Source organism: Mustelus asterias, chromosome 23, assembly GCF_964213995.1.
Source record: "Mustelus asterias chromosome 23, sMusAst1.hap1.1, whole genome shotgun sequence".
Classification (NCBI taxonomy): Eukaryota; Metazoa; Chordata; class Chondrichthyes; order Carcharhiniformes; family Triakidae; genus Mustelus; species Mustelus asterias.
Window position 1 is genome coordinate 27,918,173 of NC_135823.1, and position 16,241 is coordinate 27,934,413.

General features: G+C 45.3%; 2 protein-coding genes and 1 pseudogene across 3 annotated transcripts in view; 1 reads left to right on the forward strand and 2 right to left on the reverse strand.

The window, feature by feature from the left end:
• The window catches only part of chlsn (cholesin), a 352,112-nt gene that overhangs the window by 250,644 nt on the left and 85,227 nt on the right, over positions 1-16,241 (forward strand). Inside the window, exon 1 of one of the 2 annotated variants that reach the window (XM_078240182.1) lies at positions 13,791-13,916. The exons of the other annotated variant lie outside the window; for it this stretch is intronic. Coding sequence (XP_078096308.1) covers positions 13,899-13,916 — 18 coding nt within the window. The 5' untranslated portion in view covers positions 13,791-13,898. Of the gene's footprint in view, positions 1-13,790; positions 13,917-16,241 lie in introns of those variants that run through there. 2 annotated transcript variants of the gene reach the window in all.
• The window catches only part of gpr146 (G protein-coupled receptor 146), a 92,669-nt gene that overhangs the window by 20,307 nt on the left and 56,121 nt on the right, over positions 1-16,241 (reverse strand). The gene's annotated exons all lie outside the window — the stretch shown is intronic.
• LOC144510970 (U2 spliceosomal RNA) lies at positions 12,387-12,592 on the reverse strand (annotated as a pseudogene).

The following is a 16,241-nucleotide window of genomic DNA, read 5'->3' on the forward strand; positions in this document are numbered from 1 at the left end:
AAGCTTTCCTTCCCAACCTAGCTGCAGCCTTTGACATGGTTCTCCATGCCGTCCTCCCCCAACATTTCTCCACTATCGCCCAGCTGGCTGGGACTGCATTTTCCTGATTCCTTTCTTATCTATCTTATCATAGCCAGTGAGTCGCTTGGAATGGCTTCTCTTCATGTCTCTGCATAATTACTCCTGGTGTTCCCCAAGGATCCATCCCACCACCTATTTCCAATCGACATGCTGCCCCTCTCTTAGAATCGTAGAAATTTTTATTTGATTTATTATTGTCACATGTATTACTATACAGTGAAAAGTATTGTTTCTTGCGCGCTATACAGACAAAGCATACCGTGCAAAGAGAAGGAAGGGCGAGGGTGCAGAATGTAGTGTTACAGTCATAGCTAAGGTGTAGAGAAAGATCAACTTAATATGATGTAGGTCCATTCAAAAGTCTGATGGCAGCAGGGAAGAAGCTGTTCTTGAGTCGGTTGGTAATTGATCTCAGACTTTTGTATCTTTTTCTCAATGGAAGAATGTAGAAGAGAATGTGATAAAAGAGGCCATTCGGCCCATCAAGTCTGCACTGACTCTTACCCAACCCCCCCACCCCCGCCCCCCCCCCCCCCCCCCCCCCCCCTAACCCCATAGCCCCCGTGCATTTACCATCAATCTAACCTGCACATCTTTGGACTGTGGGAGGAAACCAGAGCACCCGGAGGAAACCCATGCAGACACGGGGAGAACGTGAAAACTCCACACAGTCACCCAAGGCCGGAATTGAACCGGGTCCCTGGCGCTGAGAGGCAGCAGTGCTAATCACTGTGCCCCTGAATGACATCATCTGAAGGCCCAGTGTTAGTCCACATGTAGACTGATGAAACCCAGCTCGACCTCATCACCACTTTCCTTGGCCCCTTCACTGTCGCTAAATTATCAGACTGCTTATCTGACATCCAATACTGGATATGCAAAGATTTCCTCCAACTAAACATTGGGAAGATTGAAGCCCCTGTTTTCTGTCCCCACTCCAAACTCAGTTCCCTAGCTACAGGCTCCCTATCCCTCTCTCTGGTTAACCAAGTTTGTTCGCAAGCTTAGTGTGTCTCAATTATTGCGGAGATGAGTCCTGACCTCCTCTTATGCCTTCACAAAGACCACCTATTTTCACCTCTGTAACATGGCTCAATTTCACCCCTCTCAGTTGCTGCTGAAACACTCATTCGTGCCTTTGAAGCTCAACTATGCCAACACACTCCTGCCTGGCATCTCAGATTCTATCCTCTGTAAAATTGAGATCACCTAAAACTCTGCTGCTCAAGTCTTCACTTGCAGCAAGTCCCAGTCCCCTGTCACCACTGTGCCCGCTGACCCAATCAAGCAACATCCTGATTTGAAAATTTTCATCCTTCGTTTCAAATCCTTCCATGACCACACCCCTCCCTTTCTCTGTAACCTCCTCCAGTCCCACAACACTCTGAGGTATCTACACTCCTCTATTCATGACCTTTTTTGCATCCCCGATGCTAACTGCTCCACCTTTGGTGTCCATTGCCTAGGCCGCAAACTCTGGAACTCCATCCATAATCTTCTCTGCCTTTCTACCTCACTTTTCTCTCTTAGCGACATTCTTCAAACACTGTCTCTTTGACGAAGCTTTTGGTCATCTGACCTAATATTTCCTGAAGTGACTCGGTCCCACTCTTGTGGGACGTTGCATTGTGTTAAAAGTACCATATATATGTAAGTTATTGTTGTCCCACTCCCCCACCATTTCCACATAGTCCTGGAAATTTCACAGAATCCCTACAGTGCTGAAAGAGGCCCATCAAGTCTGAACGAAAGAGCACTCTACCCAGGCCCACTCCCTGCCCTATCCCTGTATCCTGTGCATTGATCATAGCCAATCCACCTATTCTGCATATCTTTGGACACTAAGAAGAAATTAAGCATGGCCAATCCATCTAACTTGCACATCTTTGGAGTTTGGGAGGAAACCGGAGCAGCTGGAAGAAACCCAGGCAGACACAGACAGTACAAACTCCATACAGTCGCCCAAGGACGGATTCGAATCATGGTCGCTGGCGCTGTGAGGCAGCATTGCTAACGACTGTGCTGCTTTCTCCTTTTCAGATATTTATACACTTCTCCCTTGAAAGTCATGATTGAATCTTCCTCCACCACACTTGGTTCTCTGGGACTTTGTCTCAGCTGCTTGCCCAATTGTTGACTCATGCCCCCTACCCCCCCCCCATGGTCCCTAACTCAATTAACTCCATAGCCATTCACCCAGGTTCCACCATGGTCAGATCTCCAAAGCCATGTGGAAAGAAATAAGCTTCTAATAATGTAATAAAACTCTCACTCGTGCAGACTTGATAATGAAAAAAACTGCCATTCAATAATCCGTTTAATGTTTTAAAATCTTCTCAGGTGATCAATCTCTTAGAAAAATAAATGAACCTCTATTCAGAAGTCACATTGAAGCCAGCTAATCCTTTAATAGGCTCTTTAAACTATCAATAAAACTGTGAATTCAGAACCCCTTAGCTTTTCAAATTCAGCCAAGCATTCACAATGGCACAATAAAAACACTTGAGAAAATATCAACATTGAACTCTATTGAAATGTCACAACCAGTGGTACTGTATTTTTCAAACCTGCAGCAGGTGGTCTTTCAATCAAAGCAGTCCAGCAGAGGGATTTTTAAGACTCTCAATGACAGATGCAGCCTTTTTTTTTAAGTTTAGAGAACAGGGGATTTAAAAAATAACTTCAGACCATGTCAGGTATACAGACCTTATCTACCCTTCAAAAGTGTTCACTCCATCAATTTGTGACTCCCATTTGCAACAGCCCAAATGAAGCATCAGCACTGAGTTCAAATTGCCCCACTGAGTTTGAGTTTCCCTCCTGTGTAAAATCACATCCCTTCCCCGTCCCTCGTCAATTAAAATCTGATCTGTTGGAAATGGGGGCACAACTTACGCATCCGGGTCCGGCCCACCATTTTAAAAGGTCCACAGAGACGGGAAGACATCCCAAAAATCCTGCCATGTGTCTCTCTTTACAAAGCCTTTCAATTATATATTTGATTCCCTTTTGCAAGTTACCACTGAATCTGTTTTGACCACCCACTCAGGCAGTGCATTGCAAATTCCAGCGACTCTATATAAAAACATTTTGTGGAGATGTCGGCGTTGGACTGGGGTGAACACAGTAAGAGTTTTAACAACACCAGGTTAAAGTCCAAAAGGTTTATTTGGTAGCAAATACCATTAGCTTTCGGAGCGCTGCTCCTTCGTCAGATGGAGTGGAAATGTGCTCTCAAACAGGGCACAGAGACACAAAAATCAAGTTACAGAATACTGATTAGAATGCGAATCCCTACAACCAGCCAGATCTTAAAGATACAGGCAATGTAGGTGGAGGGAGCATTAAGCACATGTTAAAGAGATGTGTATTGTCTCCAGACAGGACAGCCTGCAAGTCCAGGAGGCAAGCTGTGGGGGTTACTGATAATGTGACATAAATCCAACATCCCGGTTTAGGCCGTCCTCATGTGTGCGGAACTTGGCTATCAGTTTCTGCTCAGCGACTCTGCGCTGTCGTGTGTCGTGAAGGCCGCCTTGGAGAAGGGATGTGATTTATGTCACATTATCAGTAACCCCCACAGCTTGCCTCCTGGACTTGCAGGCTGTCCTGTCTGGAGACAATACACATCTCTTTAACCTGTGCTTAATGCTCCCTCCACTCACATTGTCTGTATCTTTAAGATCTGGCTGGCTGTAGGGATTCGCATTCTAATCAGTATTCTGTAACTTGATTTTTGTGTCTCTGTGACCTGTTTGAGAGCACATTTCCACTCCTTCTGACGAAGGAGCAGCGCTCCGAAAGCTAATGGTATTTGCTACCAAACAAACCTGTTGGACTTTAACCTGGTGTTGTTAAAACTCTTACTGTAAAAACATTTTGCCTTACCTTCCCCTGGTTCTTTTCCCAGTGACAAATCTGTGTCGTTTTGTTACTGATCCTGTCTTTATTTAGATTCTCCCTATTTCCCCGTTCAAAACACTTCATGATTCACTGGAAGTCATTCAGTCTTTCCCTCACCAAGGTGCATGCTGCAAGTTTATCGAGAAGCGCGAACCCACCCTGAATTGCAGCCAACTCCCGAGCCTATTCAAAGGTGTAAAAACCGGTTAAGAAAGGTATGCTTTGTGATGTATAATTAAAATTGCAAGCTAATTAGTTGCAAAAACTAGTTGCTGCTAAAGGTAATTTTAGATGATCTGTTTATAGCCTCGGAGGCTGGAAGGATGATATTTATAATTGCTCAATTCTGTGTTCCTGGCTGAAGGGATAGAAATGCAGATGTAAATACCACTAGTGGTTACAGTTTAGCTAACTTGGCTGCTGAAATCTTCAAGCTGTAGCCAAGCTAGCTCTATAAAAGGATCCAATCCCAATCTTAAGTTTACCCAAGCAATATGTAACATGCCCATTTTAAAGTTCAGCATGCCATGTGACCGACTGAGTGAATGATAATTGTATCGAGCTAACAATTACTGCGTAGTGTGTGTGAGTCTTCAATTCCCATCAGCCATTTAAGGCTTTGCCAAAAGAATTCTAACCTCTGAGGTTAAACTGTTTTCTTGAGCTCTGTAATCATTCACAGTTCCATTATGTTCTGTACGTGCTTCTACTGAGATGCGGCACAATGTCTGGTGTAATATGACTGCATCAGCTTCTGCATTTGTAACAGATGTCATATTGATTTGGGGATGTTTGTAAATAACATCTCGGCTTTTCGGCTAAGATCAAGCCTAGGACTAAGCCCGAGATCGGGTGTAATGCCTTGTCTTGTCAGCTTGGATGTCTCTTTTGTGGGGACCATGAATTAGCTTGTAATTTGTTTTTTGGAGCAAGCAAGGAGATGGATTAAGGGCTTGCCCTGTCCACTCTGGCTTTGTAACCCTGAGGAAGGAATACATTTTTTTTTACAAACTTCTGATTCTCAGTGGTGGCTCATTGTGTAAGCACTCTGGCTCTGTCAGTCAGAGGATTGCAGGTTCGAGTCCCACTGTGCAGATCTGAACGTAAAATGCAGGCTGACACGGCATAGTACAGATGGAGAGCTATGTTGGCTGAGGTGCCATCTTTCAGATGAGACTTTAAACCAAGGCTCAGTCTGCCCTGTCAGGTGAATGTGAAAATTCCATGGCATTATTTTGAAAAAGAGGAGGGGAGTTTTTAAGCAGTGGCCTGACCAATACAATACCTAAAGAAAGGTTATCTTGTCCTTATCACATTGCTGTTCATGGGATCATGCTGTGTGCAAATTAGTTGCTGTATTTCCCACATTACAACTCCACCTCCAAAGTATGTCATTGATTGTAGAGTGATGTTTACCCCAGTCCAACGCTGGCATCTACACATGGCTTTTGCTACCAAATAAACCTGTTGGACTTTAACCTGGTGTTGTTAAACTTCTTACTGTATTGACTATAGAGTCATGATGTGGAGATGCCGGCGTTGGACTGGGGAGAACACAGTAAGAGTTTTAACAACACCAGGTTAAAGTCCAACAGGTTAGACTATTGCAACCTGTTGGACTTTAACCTGGTGTTGTTAAAACTCTTACTGTGTTCACCCCAGTCCAACGCCGGCATCTTCACATCATGACTACCATCGACACCACAAACTGCCGGCTCCAAGTGGAGAGGATCTCCAAGAAGATCGCGCATATCGACACAGACATCAAGTTTCTACAACCTGTTGGACTTTAACCTGGTGTTGTTAAAACTCTTACTGACTATAGAGTGCCATGGAATGCCCTGAGATTGTGCAAGGATTCAATAGGAATCCACATCTTCAATTTTCTTTCATTTTACAATGAAACAATTCAGTTTCTTCCTCAGTGTTGTAACCTAGTTGGAGGCTTACAATAAAAGTCTCTGTTTTATTTTAATGTCCGGTGGTTTGCAACCATCTTGAAGAGCCAAATGCTAGAATATCTAACTTTAGTACATTGTGTGTCACCAGAAGTGACAATTGGGTTAGAGCGACTCATAGGCTGGTACAATGTTCGCAGGTTCTGATACCCACAACTGAAATGTGCCACCTGAGCTGTCTCAAAACCTTAGCCTCACTGCAAATCCCCAACATTCCCTGCAGGATCTTCCTTGTCTCTCAGCGTATGAATAGCCCAGCTCAGTCACTGGGTCATGATTCGTTATTGGGGCGAAATAGTGGCAGTGGTTAGCACTGCTGCCTCACAGCACCAGGGACTCGGGTTCAATTCCAGCCTCGGGTCACTGTCTGTGTGGAGTTTGCACATTCTCGTGGGTTTCCTCCGGGTGCTCCGGTTTCCTCACACAGTCCAAAAGATGTACTGATTAGGTGGATTGGCCATCGTAAATTGCCCCTTAGTGTCAAAAGGATTAGCAGGGTAAATATGTTGGGTTACACGGATAGGGCCTGGGTGGGATTGTTTTTGGTGCAGGCTCGATGGGCCAAATGGCCTCCTTCTGCCCTTTAGGAATTCTATCGTTCTATGATTCTATTGTTCTCAGGATGCAGACACTGTGGCATTTATTATCCATCTTGAGTTGCCCTGAGAAGATGGGGGTGAGTTGTTTTCTTTTCTGGAGGTTTGATGGTGAATGAGTAGTGGCTTGAAGACCACTTTTAGCAGACATCAGAGTCAACTATGTGGAACTGGGGCTAGACTGGGGACATTGTTTGAAGGGCTTTGGTGAGATGGTTAGATTTTTAATGATATGATCTTTTTCTATACTCCTGATCTCTGGATTGCTAGCTGAGGACCATAATTACTATTATATCTTGCATGATTTAACTGAAGCCATCAGCACATTTAGATTCAGTCCATTGCATATGATTATGCTGTGACAGTTTCTTGGCTTAGCACTCCAAACTCCCACTGGCAATCAGATACCTTGAAGTTCAGTAATCCCACACTCAATCAGACTTTTGACTCAGCCAATTATTAGACCTCTCACCTCCTGCACTTCAATAGCCACGAGCAAGACATGTTAATCTGCTGCATAACTGTGTCTCAGTCCAAATGTGCCCTATCGTGAAACTGTTGTTAGGAAACATGAAGAAAATAAAAGCTTTTTTTTGCTGTCTGTGGACTGTATTAACAGGTGTGACAACACCATATAGGCATGCAATATAGGTGACAAAATTTGACACAGAGCAACATAAGGAAATATTGAGACAAGTGGCAATTCTTGATTTAAAAAAAAGGCTGATTCTTGACTTTAAAAAAAGGCTGAGAACTTTGCAGATGATAAAATCTTGTCTTAATTTTCAGTGAGCAAAGAACTTGACTGCATAGCTTACCTCTCTGCAATCTAGTGGAGGTTGACGAGGGAACCACCTACAGTTTACATTGGCGTTGCCAGTTAGTGTTCAAACAATTATGGAATCAAATTGAAGTCGTGACCTCAGCACGCCAGCATAATTAACACTGAAGTGTGCATCGTACTCCTCCCAACACCATGCACGTGAAAATGCTGAATAATACTGCAAAATATCCAGAAGGGATGTTGGATTTCGAACCAATCTGCAACATGGTGAGGTTACCAGGGGCGGCACGGTGGCACAGTAGTTAGCACTGCTTCCTCACAGCGCCAGGGACCTGGGTTCGATATCCCGGCTTGGGTCACTGTGTGGAGTCTGCACGTCCTCCCCGTGTCTGTGTGGGTTTCCTCCGGGTGCCCCGGTTTCCTCCCACAGTCTGAAAGATGTGCTGGTTAGGTGCATTGGCCATGCTAAATTCTCCCTCAGTGTACCCGAATAGGTTCCGGAGTGTGGTGACTAGAGAATTTTCACAGTAACTTCATTGCAGTGTTAATGTAAGCTTACTTGTGACTAATAAATAAATTTTAAACTTTAACTTTACATAGCAGGCTGGCCAAACTGCTTTGTTTTTTTTTCCTTTCTGAGCGATGCAGTTGCAATTTTCTTTCTTTCCTTGAACTCTTGGTATTTGTAGGTGTGCAGCCCCAAGTTAAATCAAACAAATTGCATGGATCAGTACAATGTGCAAAATATCTCGCATAAAAGAATTCAGAAGCAGGAAAGCCATGCCACCTGTGAATACAGCATTGTGGGAACTGTCTATGCATTTCTAAATCACAAAAGCTGAGTATAACTTTTTAAAATGTCAGTTATATATAAGAATTAGGTCTCACAGAGAAGGCAGACCACTAAACATTGTGGATCAGTAGATGATGATGATGATTTTTACTTTATTCGTTCAGGGATGTATCTATTCCCAATTGCCCTTGAACTGAATGGTTTGCTAGGTCATTCCAGGGGGTGTTTGAGAGTCAACCACATTCATATGGGTCTGGAGTCACATGTAGGCCAGACCAGATAAGGACGACAGATTTCCAGATGGGTTTTTACGATGTGGTCATCATTAGACTTTTAAGTCTGGATTTTTATTGAACCCAAATTTCACCATCTGCAGTGGTGGGATTCGAACCCGGGGGTCCCCAGGGCATCACCCTGAGTTCCCGCAATACTAGCCCAGTGACAATACCACTATGCCACAGCTTCACCGAGTGAGAACCTTGGCACCGTTTATATTTTCAATTCCTCTGTAGCCCAGGAACATGAAGGCTGGTTACACTGTCCCAACCCATCCTCCCTCTAAATACTGCTGCCCTAATTTAGATTAGCTAACCTAGCACATGACAGTGAATTGAATTTGGTCTCTCATGGTCTATCTAGTTTAGCGAGATGCTAATCTTTGCTTAGGTGACAATAGAGTCATTGAAATGAACCTCACTGACTTGGACAGAGGTAGGGTCATTATTCAGCAATATAATTGAATAAGGTGCATATGTGGATGAGGGAATGAATATAACATTTGGGCTGGGTGCGGCTGTGAGGGCATGCCTGAAGGAAACTTTAAATAAACATCAGCAGAAGGCACCAAGACATGTAGAGGGTGGATGTCAAGGAACGAGAGCTACTCCATCAACATCTATAAAGTAATAAAGTAGGTTCACCTTGATGTCAGCATCTCATCCGAGGACACCAGCGTCATGAACTCTTGATGAACAATATTTCCAAGTGCATCACAGGTGGAGCTTCCCACTTGCTCCATTTGCAAGCAAAACCACACCATCCCCTACCAGGAGATCCTGGTGACCAGGTGGTGACCAAGCTCTGAATATAACTCCACAATACTCTGAGAGAAAATGCCCCACCTTTCACCATAGTAGTTGTTTCTTTAAAAAGTTATTTGGGGTGTGGATGTCACTGGCAAGGCCAGCATTTGTTGCCCTTTCCTGGTTTGCCTTCAACTGAGTGGCCTTTCGCCCTTACACATCTGCAAACTTAGCAACAGTGCCTTCAGTTCCTTCCTCCAAATCGTTAATGTATATTGTGAAATGTTGTGGTCGCAGCACTGACCCCTGAGGCACACCACTAGTCACCGACTACCATCCTGAGAAAGACCCCTTTATCCCCACTCTCTGCCCTCTGCCAGTCAACCAATCCTCTATCCATGCTCTACTTGTGCTTCTCCCACCCTACCACACTTTGTTTTATCAGTATAACTTTCTATTCCTTTCTCACGTACATTACTAGCTTCCCCTTGAATGTATCCATGCTATTTGCTTCACCTACTCCACTTGGTAACAAGTTCCACATTCTCACCTCTCTCTGGTTAAATAAATGTCTCCTGCATTCCTTAATTGATTGATTGAAAGCTATCTTATGGCTGCAGTCTCTAGTTTTGATCTCCCCACAAATGGAAACACCTCTCTACTTCTGCCCCACTGAACCCCTTTGTAATATTAGTAATCTCCAGTGATTCAGTGGATCAGTAAATTTGCTGATGACACCAAGATTGGTGGAGTCGTGGATGAGGTGGAGGGCTGTTGTAAGCTGCAAAGAGACATAGATAGGATGCAAAGCTGGGCTGAAAAATGGCAAATGGAGTTTAACCCTGATAAATGTGAGGTGATTCATTTTGATAGGACTAATTTAAATGTGGATTACAGGGTCAAAGGTAGGGTTTTGAAGACTGTGGAGGAACAGAGAGATCTTGGGGTCCATATCCACAGATCTTTAAAAGTTGCCACTCAAGTGGATAGAGCTGTGAAGAAGGCCTATAGTGTGTTAGCTTTTATTAACAGGGGGTTGGAGTTTAAGAGCCGTGGGGTTATGCTGCAACTGTACAGGACCTTGGTGAGACCACATTTGGAATATTGTGTGCAGTTCTGGTCACCTCACTATAAGAAGGATGTGGAAGCGCTGGAAAGAGTGCAGAGGAGATTTACCAGGATGCTGCCTGGTTTGGAGGGTAGGTCTTATGAGGAAAGGTTGAAGGAGCTAGGGCTGATCTCTCTGGAGCGGAGGAGGCTGAGGGGAGACTTAATAGAGGTTTATAAAATGATGAAGGGGATAGATAGAGTGAACGTTCAAAGACTATTTCCTCGGGTGGATGGAGCTATTACAAGGGGGCATAACTATAGGGTTCATGGTGGGAGATATAGGAAGGATATCAGAGGTAGGTTCTTTACTCAGAGAGTGGTTGGGGTGTGGAATGGACTGCCTGCAGTGATAGTGGAGTCAGACACTTTAGGAACATTTAAGCGGTTATTGGATAGGCACATGGAGCACACCAGGATGATAGGGAGTGGGATAGCTTGATCTTGGTTTCAGATAAAGCTCGGCACAAGATCGTGGGCCGAAGGGCCTGTTCTGTGCTGTACTGTTCTATGTTCTATTCCTGCCAAAGCCTGTGTCAGGTGAGATGGTGAAATACCAGAGGATGCGCAGTGTTTGTAGATGTAGATTCAGCATCAGTTCCTTCAGAAGAGGATGGGAATAAAGTGGGAGAGGGGGGGAAGCTGGTGCATTTAAAATTTCCTGACGATGCCCATTTCTTACACCAGTCCAGCTCCAGTAACTAGGCATGTTCAGATAGCAACTGGTGTGGTCTCATCACTGCAGTGTCTGACCATCTATTACCATTTTACTAATCTCATTCAGCCAACCCCAAGTAACTTGACAGAGCCACTTTCTATTTCTCATTAACTTCCACAATGTAATGCTCAGTTTTGTTGAGTCTCTCGTCTTGCCCGATTTCACCAGGAGGTCTAAATATTCTGTTTACTCGGTGACCCTGCCACCCACAGATAGATCTTGCTGCAATATTCTTATTTCAGTTTGTGTTTGGTATGTTGGGAAACATTTTTAGTCGGGTCAGTCATGGCTCGGTGAGAGAACTCTTGTTCTCTGAAGCAGGAGGTTCTGGGTTGAAGTCCCACTGGCGAGAGTTGAAGATGTAATCTATACCCTGACACTACTTGTGCCTCGCTGATGATGTGTTGCGCTCTCAGAGCTGCTGTTTTAACCGTAATCCAGAAAGATGTAAAAGAAAGCAGGGATCTCCTTGGCTGTTCTTCAAATAGTGCCAACCTGTGTTTGGCCACATCACGAACACACATCCTGTGGCCATCAAGTGTTGGAGGGGGCACGAACCCAGAGCTTCTGGCTATGAATTTAGTACAGCTCCTATTTTTTTTATACTTTTCCAATTCAATCAAATCAAATCCAATTCAGAGTCTCAACAAGTTGAGACATTTCCGATCCAGGCTGACAAGACAGGGTATGCAACCCTTTACCCTGTCTTAGGCCTGATCTACATGAGCCAAGCTGATTGGAGGAGGCGCAGGTCTTCCTCCTCCAAGGCTTGATCTCATTTGCATTTTAGCCAAAAGGCCGCGATGCCGCTTTTAAAAATTGCTTCATATGAAAATGAAGCTTAAGTGCAACCCAATGGCCTCAACCAAGTGCAGCATCCGCATAACTACACTTGATCTTAGCCAAAAGGCTAAGCTCCTATTTTCTTTTTTTATTTTCTGTGCGGCACGGTAGCACAGTGGTTAGCACTGCTGCTTCACAGCTCCAGGGTCCCGGGTTCGATTCCCGGCTCGGGTCACTGTCTGTGTGGAGTTTGCACATTCTCCTCGTGTCTGCGTGGGTTTCCTCCGGGTGCTCCGGTTTCCTCCCACAGTCCAAAGATGTGCGGGTTAGGTTGATTGGCCAGGTTAAAAATTGCCCCTTAGAGTCCTGGGATGCGTAGATTAGAGGGATTAGCGGGTAAATATGTGGGGGTAGGGCCTGGGTGGGATTGTGGTCGGTGCAGACTCGATGGGCCGAATGGCCTCCTGCATTGTAGGGTTTCTATGATTCTATGATATAGCCCCTATTTTTTTTTTACTTTTCCAATTCAATCAAATCAAATCCAATTCAGAGTCCCAACAAGTTGAGACACCTCAGATCCAGGCCGACAAGACAGGGCGAGCGATCAAACCACCCCGTCCTGGGCCCGATCCACACGAGCCAAGCCGACCGGAGAAGGGGGAGGCTCCTCCTCCAAGACTCGAGCCCACCTGCATCCTAGCCAAAAGGCCGAGACGCCGCTTTAAAAAATTGCTTCATATGAAACACATGAAGCCCCAGTGTAACCCAATGACCTCAACCAAGTGCGGCCGACCATGGGCTGCCGACCATACTACACTTGATCTTAGCCAAAAGGCCGAGAAGCTGTGGCATACAGAAGTCCTGAGTGTCTTTTCACACACCACTCCCCGAGGGCATCATCTTTTAAATGCTCAGTTTAGTGAGCATTACACTTAAAGAAGACAAATTGGTTAATAATGGGAGCAGCAACAATGACTGAACCTACACCCTGTCTGACAATTAGAATCATAGATCCCTACAGTGCAGTAGTGCAGAGAGAGGCCATTCAGCCCATCGAGCCTGTCCATCAAGCCTGCAACCTGCACAGTCCCACCCAGGACCTATCCCTGTCACCCCATGTATTTAGCCAATCTGGAGGCTGGGGGAAATTTAGCACGGCCAATCGACCTAATCCCCAAAGTAAACCGGAGCACCCGGAGGAAACCCATGCAGACACGGGGAGAGTGTGCAAACTCCACAAAGACAGTGACCCAAGACCAGAATCGAACCTGGATCCCTGGCACGGCGAGGCAACTATGCCACCCTACTCTGTGAGAAATTCAAATAGATGTTCTCTAAGTTGATGATTTTCTTTGCGTAAATCCTTCCTCAGTGCTGCTGGATAACTTAGACATCTGCACAATAATGGTAACCATGATGTGGAGATACCGGCATTGGACTGGGGTGGGCACAGGCAGAAATCTCACAACACCAGGTTAAAGAAGGAGCAGCGCTCCGAAAGCTCGTGATTCCGAATAAACCTGTTGGACTTTAACCTGGTGTTGTGCAACTTCTAACTGTGCACAATAATGGGACCAATAATAGTGTTTAGAGGACTAATGTTGCTGCACAGATCTTTCGGAGTTCTGGGAAGATGTTCCTTGGATCTAACTGTGGCACTAATGCAGCTTTTCGAACCCTTAGTATTACACAAAGCAACCTTTCTCTTGGTGCATACATAACCAGTAACCGCTCGGGGACAGAACAAGCCAGTGATTCATAATTTACTTGCAAAATTTTACTTCTAATTAGTGAACATATTAGCATGCGAGTGAAAGTAAGAGTGAAGCCAAGCCTGTTAGGCTTGTTTGGGAATTACACAACCCATTGCCATTGCCCTCTTGCCTTCGTGTCAGGCCTGCGACCCCGTGGTGTCAAGGACTTCCACTCTGCTGTGCCAAGAAAGGTCCCTTTTGCAAAAGCCGCAGCTGTCTGCTTGATAATAAATTGATAGTTCAATGACTTGCCCCCGCCCTTTGACTGCCAAAGAGTAAATTTACTGCTGCTCCATAAACCAGATTTGAACACGCGATAACAGATACGGAGAACCTCATCCAGATTAGAGTCGTCAACTCTCTGGGAATTCTGCTGGACTCTCCAGGAATGAAAAGCTAATGTCCAGGACGTTTGCTGTGAGTGACCCAGGAGTAAAGTGCACGATGGGCGAGTGATGGTGGGGGTATGGGAGAGACGGGTTGATTGGAGGCAGGAATACATGCAGCCAGAGCTGACAACCCTAAACCAAGAGCGAACACCCCCCTCCACCGCCACCACCCTCAACCCCGTCTGCTTGCTCAGCTCAGATCCTGATTACCAAGTCAGCTTTTCAGACAAGCCGAGTGTTAACAGCAATTACAGTACTTTGAAAGTAAAGTTCCAGCCTGACAAATGAGCTACTGTATTAGGCAGGCGAGGCTCTGACTACAGCCAAACAAGCACAGTAGAAGCTATCATTCAAACATTAACTTAGTCAGCCACTTTGGAGCCAATCATACTTTTTATCTGATCCAAAAGTATTTTCCTGTGGGTAGTGAGTGTGTCTTTCCTGCAGTGTTTGCAGTTAAGAGTTCAAATGATGTTGCACACAGGGCAGAATTCATTTCTGATTGTACATGTTAATGGATAACAAGGTGCTGTGGCCTTGTCAAAATGCTGGACCATGGGCACAAAATGCAACTTTAGTGCTCCCAATCCGAGTAAATACTAAATTTGCTTATCCCAATCGTCCCCTGGCAGAGTTCGATCCTTTAGGCTTCTGGTTGGCTAATGCAACTTTGCCGGCTGTTGCAAGCCAAGTTGACCAAGTGTTGAGTCACTTGACCTCATATCTCCTCATCTGGCTCAGTGAGAAATTCTTGTTCGATAACACACCTCTGAAGCACCTTGGGACATTTTACACTGTTAAAAACACTATTTAAATGCAAATGTTTGTCACTGTCCGCACAGGGAACAGACGAGCTGTCCAGAGTCGAGTATAATGTTAGGAATTGTGAGTAAGGCTCACTGTGCTGCAGTGTGTTAGTCACTGTGTGTTAGTCACAGAGCGTTGAGGAGAAACCTCTGCTGCATTGCATTATTCTTGCCTTCCATCTCGCCAGATATTGGTTCGCGCCTTGATGGTCAATTCTGTGTTTAGCATTGTCTGGTGAAGCTCAGATTCTTACTCTGGCATGTGGTAGATGAAGACACTGGGTTGAGAAGGTTAAGGATTTGGTAGGACCTCTTCCTGGCCAGCTGAGTTTTCTGTTTTTCCTCACCTCTTCCAATGCCCCTTTCAAACGGTCAGCCTCCAGAAGTCATAGTCATGAGCAACCACCTCCTAGTGCCTGTGTTGGCATCTGCCACTTCATATCCTGCCCGCAGTGGAGGTATGGATGTCCAGGAGATTGTGGTTCAGTGGCCAGTTCATCCCATATGAAGTCTTTGGGTAAACAACTTAATTCATCTGGTGAATATGGCTGAGCCAGCATATACGTCGCTAGCTTAGTAATGAAGTTGTCCCTGTTACGTTAAGGCTTTGCAGGAAAGCTGGAGTGTCCTCTTCAGGGTTCAAACCTGGGCAAATTTTATGGAGACTTTGGGCTCCCAAGCATCAGGGTGCTTCCTCTTGACTTCCCTGATTGGGTCTAGAGGAATGCAGGACACTACATTTGGCACTGTCATGGTTGCAGGAGCTGCCGGAAAGATGACTATTTAAAGATCAATCTGTCTTCGGACTCCGGTCCAGATTTTTTTTTGTCATGGTTTACTCCTTTACCTCGGGGGAGGCTACTCGCAAGGCAGCAGTGCTCTTTGCCCATAGCTGGGAGCTTGGTTGACAAACAGCAGGGTATGTCCACATGTTAGTGAGCCTGTACGTGGCATGACTGAGGGCCAAACCTCCTCTGGGTCCCTCAGAACCTTCAGCCTGCGTCCATGAGAGGCCCAGTTTCTATATGTCACCACGAGGAGGCACAGCTGAGGATTGGCCGATGGGAGAGGCTGTGTACTGACAGGGAGGGACTTGCATGTTTGGCTCTCCTTTTCATATTGTTGCTAACCAGTGGTTTGGGCTGTAAATGAGAAGCAAACCAGCTCACAAAAATAGCTAACTCTCTTCACCCACATACGAGATAAATACCTTTGGCCTGTTGGACACATTGGATTAGTGTTACCACCCTCCTTCTGACCTCACTGGCTGAGAGAGCCAATTTGTATTGAACTTTGGGCTGTTTTAGAAAGATAGAAACTGGGAGCTGGAGGCATTTGGCCCTTCGAGCCTTCTCTGCCGTTCAATATGATCATGGCTGATCCTCTGTCTCACCCATATTCCTGCTTTCTCTCCATACCCCTTGATGCCATTAAAATCTAAAGAAAATTGATCTCTTGAACACATTTAGTGACTTGGTCTCCTCGGCCTCCAGTGGTGGAGAATTCCACAGGTTCACTATCCTTTTGAGTGAAGGAATTTTTCCTGA